The following is a 7590-nucleotide window of genomic DNA, read 5'->3' as shown; positions in this document are numbered from 1 at the left end:
GCTGCTCTTTTTAATGCCCGGTTTTCAAGCCGCACCGTCTGGACAAATCCGGTGTGGGCCATCTTTGAGAGTCAAACGTGGCCTTTGATTCCTGATCGTTGGTTCCCTCATTCCGCCACGTGTGAATTACATAACAATTGACTCCGTCAACGATTCCTGTGCCACTAGATATCCACAAGGGTGTACTGTCCAATGCATTTATTCTCCCCAAAAAATTAATAATTTAAAAAAAATTATTTAACGACGATCACTCAAATTACTTAAAAAAATATAAAAACAATTTTCTTGATTATTAATAAAAATATTTAGATATAAACCATTGAAAATAGAAATTTTTTTTTTATCGAATCATTGTTTCAACTGACATAACTAATCAATTTTAGAAATATATATTTTAAATTATTTATTTTTTGAAAAACAAGTAGAGTCATAATTTGAGACTTTACAAGATAAGAGTCTCCCGACTTCTTCTTCTTCGAAAGTTCTTTTATAATATTAAAACGATAACTCATGCTTCACAAAAATGCACATATAAAAGAAAACGTGCAGAAAATAAACTATATTTGGTTTCTCAAATTTCATCCACTCAAGAGTTTCGTGTACTTTACAAAAAAAAATGAATGACTTTAACTTGAAAATTATGGCTTAAACAGAGCCTTAACGTCATTCACTGCCCCGATTGCTTGGAATCCCTACTATTTTAACGTTGATTTGCCTGGGAGAACGAGAATAGTCAATGGCGAATGCTATAGAAAAACAAAAGTCGCTTTTTCCTGTGATTTTTTATGTGTTATTATGGAAAGTCGGTCAGATGTGTCGTTCAGACAAAACGCGGTCGAAGCAGGGTTCCGCAACGGGGCCGGAAACGAAGAAGACCGAGGAGCTCGTTGGTTCGGTCCTGGTCAAGTTCCGAGCGCGGCCCTCACCTCAGCCTCGGTAGTGTCAAAACGGTTGACTTTTCAAACCGGGAAGTCCCTCATCTCTTCGAAGGCATGGCAGGCGAGTTTGAATGATTGCCTCTCCCTCCTCCTCCTCCGTCTTCTTCTTCTTCTTCTTCCCAAAAAGCCGTAGGTGGGACTGACTTTGCCGCTCCATCCAATACCGAGAAGGGTCCTTTTAGCTGGGAGCAAAGATCTCGTCACTTCTCTATCCGCCGCCTGCTCTCTCTCTCTCTCTCTCTCTCTGTTTCTCTCTCTGAAACGAGCTCCGTTCTTGCTTCCTGCGTTGACCCGGGTGAGTCTCTTCGCTTGCGCATCGCTTGTCCGTCTTGGTTTTAACGTAATTCGCGACCGTGAAAAGGGAAGTTGGCGTTTGCGCGATGGGGTTGGTTGGTTTTGGTTTTGGTTTTACCCAGTTGGGGCGGCGTCGTTGTTTTGCTGGGGAAGCAGTTGGGTTTGGGGTTCTCTCGTGCGTTTCGGGGGGAAGATCAGTCGCTTGTGTTGTGGTCGTGTGTCATGTGATTCGATTGGTTCGTCCGGAGCGGGGACGAGTGATGATTGGAAAACGGAAAACTCGGATGGGTTCTGGGCTGCCGGCTCTGGGATTTGTTCGCTCGGGCCCAGAACATTTCTGGTATCCAGCTTGAAGCAATTTAACGATAAGGGCAATAAGCTATGGAGTGAATGAAACAAAAAATGGGAATGATACTCATTTGTTCGGATGAACTTGATTTGCGCGTGGTGTATTACGTACAAGGAACTTTCTTTTCGTTTGCTTCTTTTTGGGGACCAGGATACCTGGATCTTTCTTGGCCGTCTAGTCTTTTCCATCTTCTGTTTGTGTTTGAACTTGAAGAGCTAATGTCTAAAGTTCTGCCAAAGCCGCTGGAATGATCTGGATATTATTAGATCATTTTGTGAATGCAATTCAATGGTGAAGTGCCAGTTTGCTGCTGAGACGCCCTGTTTTCGTCCCTTTTTTGAGAAAGAGGGCTATGATAAAGGTGCAAAGCGTTTGGCATTTTGAGTTGAAAACGGTGTTTAAATATCTAGATTCCTCACCTAAGGTACAATTTACCATTCGATATCCACAAACGTCCGTATATTCCACAAAGAATTAGTAGGGCATCGGTTTTCTCCTAGCGAAACTGCAGGTTGAAATTATTCCCACAAAAGTAGCTTTCTTGCCTTTAGCTGTCTATCTATTCTAGTTGGGCAAGTGATGGAAGGAAACAAATCATGTAAGTAAAACCTATACGTAGATAAAGTTAAAGTTCAGTGGTGATCATTATTATAATGTTGGGAATTTCTTCATTGTTGTTTAGTTGTAAACATGCTTATTTCTCTCTGGGGATTGAGTTTTCTTCTTCTCTCCATTGTAGTGGCTAATTTCATCTTGCTGTTGTGGATAGACCTCGGGCTAAGTTTGGTGCAACTACAGCTATCTGGTTATGAAGTGCTTTTCTTCATTTTTCAAAAGAGGAACGCTACCCCAGCTAGAAGACCAGATCAAAGTAATGTAGAACTCGATGAAGGTAATGACTCCATGCGTTACTCTCTGTTTGCAGCTTTCAAATTGACAATCGGTACATCAGTACCTCAAAGCTCCTCTTTTGATTGAGTTGGTGTAGAAGCCTTTAATATTTTAGACAGTCCAAGTGAAATAATGAGATGTTATCAGTGGTTGCTCTGTCCTTTGGTTACTAAGATTTGTTTCTCCTAGTGAACATCTATTTGACAATTTTTTCTGTATGGTAACTAAAACTCTGTCTATTCTGAATTTGGTGGATTGTCGGCCCTCGTAGAATGATGGAGTCAGCATTTCAGCTTATTTGGTTCCTGCGTATTATTTGCATGTCTGACCTCTCCGAATTTGAATTCCTTTTTATTTGAATGTCCAGATGTTTCATCCATCCAAAACATTAAAATGTACACATATAAAGAGTTGCGTGTGGCAACTGAAGGCTTTAGTCCAGACAATAAAGTTGGAGAGGGAGGTTTTGGATCTGTTTACAAGGTGATTGCTCATTTGGATTCGATCTTTCGGTGGAGTATTTGTCTGTCACTTATTCCCAACATTGAGAGTTGAGATGCTGATTCCTTGCCGTAATTTTGTTTAAACACACAGGGAACTCTTAAAGACGGTACCTTAGTTGCTATAAAGGTATTGTCCTCTGAGTCACGACAGGGAGTGCGGGAGTTCTTGAATGAGATAAAAGTAATCGCAGACATAGAACACGACAATTTGGTCAAGTTATATGGCTGTTGCGTGGATGGAAAGCAGAGAATTTTGGTATATGGGTATCTTGAGAATAACAGCCTTGCACAAACACTTTTAGGTCAGTTGACTTCTATTCGTTAAAAATGTTAAGTTAACCTGAGTCTTCCCAGTAAATGATCGGTCATTCTACACATTTAGGTGGAGGCCACAGTAGCATCCAATTCAATTGGCATGCAAGACGTGAAATTTGTGTTGGCATTGCAAAAGGGCTCGCATACCTTCACGAGGAAGTTCAACCGCATATTGTCCACAGAGATATTAAAGCAAGTAATGTCCTCCTTGATAGATACCTCAAGCCCAAGATTTCGGATTTTGGTCTTGCTAAGCTTTTCCCTCCAAACATGACTCATGTGAGCACACGTGTCGCAGGAACAGCGTAAGTCTATGATCTTCCCCTCTTCTTGTTAGTCACGTTCATCTTATCCTGCAAACTGATAATGAACTGTATTAGCTTGACTGGCAATGAACACATATTGCACGTGATGATGGAAAACCGTACTTCATTTGCTTTTGTTTCCCCATAGGAAGGGAAGTAAAACTTGCTCGCAGCTTGTTCTTACGTTTTTAGAGGCTCGATGTACCAATTAGGTCCCAGCTCATGGTTAAAACCAGATGCATATAAAAAGTTACAACTTGGGCTTGTTTCACAAAAGGTGAAGTTAGCATACGCCACTGTAATTCTTTCCTGTGTAAAGACAATTCATAATCCATGTGCAACAATCTATGGACTTTTATCTTTCTACTTTTCCTGCTTGGTTACCAATAATCTTTAAAGTATGAGATGATTTTTCTGATTAATAGTGGGGAGCTAGTTCTCTGCCTTTGAATGTCCTACCTTTCCTTTTACCTGGCAAGGTGGGAGGACTGGTCTTTATTTTTCTCCTCCTTTAATTGAGATCCTCTGTGGCCATAACCTTCCTCTTGGACTTGCGCAGAACACTTGTTATTGCATCCTCTCCTTTGTGCAGAAGCACTGTCCCCATTCTGCTACGATAACTTGATAGAACAGCATTATGTTGTTGCCACGCCCTCATGAGTCAGGCATAACATTGTTTTAGGCATCTCACTGAACTGTAAGACTTTTGGAAACATCTAGTAATTGAAATTAATCCAGGCAGACCAATGTTTTCCAAAACTGTACTGGTTACAGAACCACATACGCATCCAATTCTGACCAGTTTTTGGCCCAGTACAGTATTTTCATGTCTAACTGGCCCAGCAATGGTCACTTGGTCAAACCCGTCAGTCCAGAGCAGTTTCTTAAACATTTCTATGCTTTGTCGAATTTTCATGATATTCATGTTATTCAAAACTGTAATTGCCTTTATCCTTTTCTGTAAATATCTATAATGGGAAGCTTATGAGTGTTTTCACATGGTTTATGCAGAGGTTATCTGGCACCCGAGTATGCCATACGAGGTCACTTGAATAGAAAAGCAGATGTCTATAGTTTTGGTGTTTTAGTCACGGAAATTGTCAGTGGGAGAAGCAACACAAACAGAAAGTTACCAGCTGAAGAGCGTTATCTTCTTGAAAAAGTATGTAGTTTTTTTTTTACCTCTCTATCAGTAGTATGGTTCAGAGATAAGCTTCTTTGCTTGCCACAACAGAGCACGCGCTTATTATAAGTCCATCTTGTGTTGAGCTGCAAAGTCACTGCACCCTTACCGAAATTAAATTTCTCCCAAGGGAACCTTAGATTTGAAGTTGCCATTCCGGTGAAGTTAGCATAGCAGCTCAGATTCTCTGTTGACCTCTTTTTTGGGAATGCGTGTGTTTTTGGGTGCGGATGTGTCTGCATTATGCTGAGGGAGAATGATTAGGTCAACTGATTCAAGTTCAAGTCTCTTATGGATGCCTTTTCTGGATTGCTGAGTCCCACGACTTGCTCATCTGCCAATGTTAGGCTAGAAATAGATAACCACTAGCATGTTTGTGCCTCTACTGAAACAATAGATGGTGCCTGTATCAACTGCGTAGCTTCAAAATAGGAATTAGATAATAAAATTGGAGTTTGCTGCACGACTAATTTATTAGTGCTGCTTCATTTCACATGATATGCAGCAAGAGGGGTGCTACAAATTTTGGCTGTTCTTCAAGCTTTCCTGATTGCTTCGTTAGATCCAATTTGAGATATTATTCCTCGAGATTTAGCAAAATTAGGCGCCAGGCTAGGGAATGGATCCAATAGTTTCTTTCTCGCTACCCCATTGCCACTGTTGTCCCATAAAGTACTCTCTCTTTTCCCCTTTAATGCAATAATCCATGGAGGATAAAATGCAATTGAGAGATCTGATCAATTACATGTTTCTGCTATTGCTTCAGGCGTGGAAACTGCATGAAAGGGGAGAGTTGGCGCAGTTGGCGGATGCATCACTGGACGGTGACTGTGACGTTGAGGAGGTCTGTAAATACTTGAAGGTGGGTCTTCTCTGCACACAGGACATGCCAAAGCTACGGCCGACCATGACGACTGTGGTCAAAATGCTAACTGGGGAGATAGATGTTAATGCGGAGAAGATTTCAAGACCAGGGTTGCTTTCGGAGTTCATGGGCATTAAAGTTGACCTCGGCCATACAAGCACAGCGGACAAGCCGAACATTGGCGACACGTCTGACTCAGCAGGCACCGCAAGGCTGTGTAACACGTCTGACTCTTCAGGAGACATAACCACTTCATATGCTACAATGACCTTCAATTCGATATATGACCGGAGTAACTGAGAATGGCCACGAGGATATGATAACATCCCGATCGTTAGACCATATAGATCTTTCATGGAGTTCGAATAGCACACTCCAAAGTGACGTCATTTTCATTTTGCTGATGCGAGAATTCTCCGACCATGTAAATCCTTTTCAAATTCTTTTCATTTTTTGTTTGGTTCTCCAAGCCGAGTTGTATGATGATTACCATCCAAAATTTTTCTGACTGTCCTGAATATATGATCTGACTATTCTTTGTGAAGTACAAACATGCTTTATGATCTCGACGAGCTATTTGGATCGTTAAGTCGCCTAAGCCAAGCCTTTTCCATGAATTGGATCATTACGTCGCCTAAGCCAAGTCTTTCTCAAATGGATCGATTTCACTCGAATTGTATAGAGAGAAAGAGCAACTCTAGGAATGTTTTTATTACTCAATTGTTGGATGATACATATTAGGGAGACAGTTTCCCTATTTATACAAGAGGCTTTTTGATTACTACCTTTGATTTCCATTTATTGAACAATCAATAATGTCCGCTCTCTCCAACTGTCGTTTACACTACCTTTGGCGCTTGTGCAGGTTGTTGGAAGGTGAGTGATTTAAGCTTGTGGTCTTATCTGTTTGCTAGGGCTTTTGTTCTCGCGACTCGTTTGTCCGTGCTATTATGATTGTCGATGAAACCTTGAAATGAACAGGGTAGGTTGAGACCCGTTCTTGGTTTCATCATAAGCAGATAAGTTTGCTTAATGGAAACGTGTTTAGAAAGAGAAAAGTTAGTTCCAACTACAAATCTAGCTAAATTTGGCTTAGAGATGGATAAAAATGTCATGTTTCACCTTCTTGATTATCATATAAACGATTGATGAGCTTTTGTAGTGGTATGTAGAGATCTACAAGATGAATCACTCAAATTGAGAATCGTATGGATCTGACCGGATCGGCTAATTTGGTTTGATTTTTAGGAGTGTCGGTCTAGTTTTCGGTTCCTAAATATGAAATTGATATTTGGGCAATCCAGTACCGAAGCAGATCAACTGTGTGTGTATATATATATATATACTTTTTAAAATTATTTCTTCAAAAATTTTAGTAAAATTGGAACTAAACACTTTCTTGGTCCGGTTCCAAGTAGTGAGAAAAAAAGTAATGGGAAAAAGAGTAATGAAAAAAAAGTGATCGGTTCCATTGAACCGAACCGGAACCGAATTGGATTGGTAGTTCGGTCTAGTTCTCAATCCTAGGACCAATCGGCTCGGTTCCAACTTGAAACCAAGCCGGATGGAGAGGTAATCATCATTCCATGTCAATCCTTTGGTTAATATATGCATTATTATAATTTGCCCTTGCATTGCAGCAGCACAATCAATGCCTAGCTTTACTTTTGTGGACTTACTGTTCATTAAAAGCAAGTCTCAAATCAATTAAGCAAATTTGATATATCCAATTATGAAATTCTAGCCTTGCGTTCTCTTGTCCATATCATAATGTATTTTTCTACATTTTTCTACATTTTTCAGGCGAAATTGTTCTTGACAGGCAAGCGGTTCCTTATGACCTTGAGTACCACGAAGAATGGGTTGGAAAGAATGCTTGAGCTAACGAGAGAATGGGCATTATGATCAGTTAATTTGTTTTGGTTAATTCATGAGTTAACTAAAACA

The 7590-nt window shown here is 40.4% G+C and overlaps 1 protein-coding gene across 1 annotated transcript; it reads left to right on the top strand.

The window, feature by feature from the left end:
- Nucleotides 1-1266: 1266 nt before the first annotated feature.
- LOC104448526 (cold-responsive protein kinase 1) lies at nt 1267-6206 on the top strand. Its single transcript, XM_010062378.3, has 7 exons — nt 1267-1942; nt 2321-2473; nt 2840-2955; nt 3067-3277; nt 3358-3595; nt 4607-4757; nt 5545-6206. The coding sequence occupies exons 1-7, from the start codon at nt 1870-1872 to the stop codon at nt 5941-5943; spliced, it is 1341 nt and encodes a 446-aa protein (XP_010060680.2). The 5' UTR covers nt 1267-1869; the 3' UTR covers nt 5944-6206.
- Nucleotides 6207-7590: the final 1384 nt, after the last annotated feature.

This window comes from Eucalyptus grandis, chromosome 6, assembly GCF_016545825.1.
Source record: "Eucalyptus grandis isolate ANBG69807.140 chromosome 6, ASM1654582v1, whole genome shotgun sequence".
NCBI classification, from domain to species: Eukaryota; Viridiplantae; Streptophyta; class Magnoliopsida; order Myrtales; family Myrtaceae; genus Eucalyptus; species Eucalyptus grandis.
Note: the sequence above shows the minus strand (reverse complement) of the source record. Positions and strands in the feature narration are given on the sequence as shown.

Excerpts from the sequence above, each read along its gene's own strand:
- LOC104448526 (XM_010062378.3), top strand. The coding sequence starts at position 1,870 with ATGGTGAAGTGCCAGTTTGCTGCTGAGACGCCCTGTTTTCGTCCCTTT. Across the intron at positions 3,278-3,357 it reads CCTTGCACAAACACTTTTAG|GTGGAGGCCACAGTAGCATC; the intron begins GTCAGTTGACTT and ends CTACACATTTAG. Across the intron at positions 4,758-5,544 it reads AGCGTTATCTTCTTGAAAAA|GCGTGGAAACTGCATGAAAG; the intron begins GTATGTAGTTTT and ends CTATTGCTTCAG.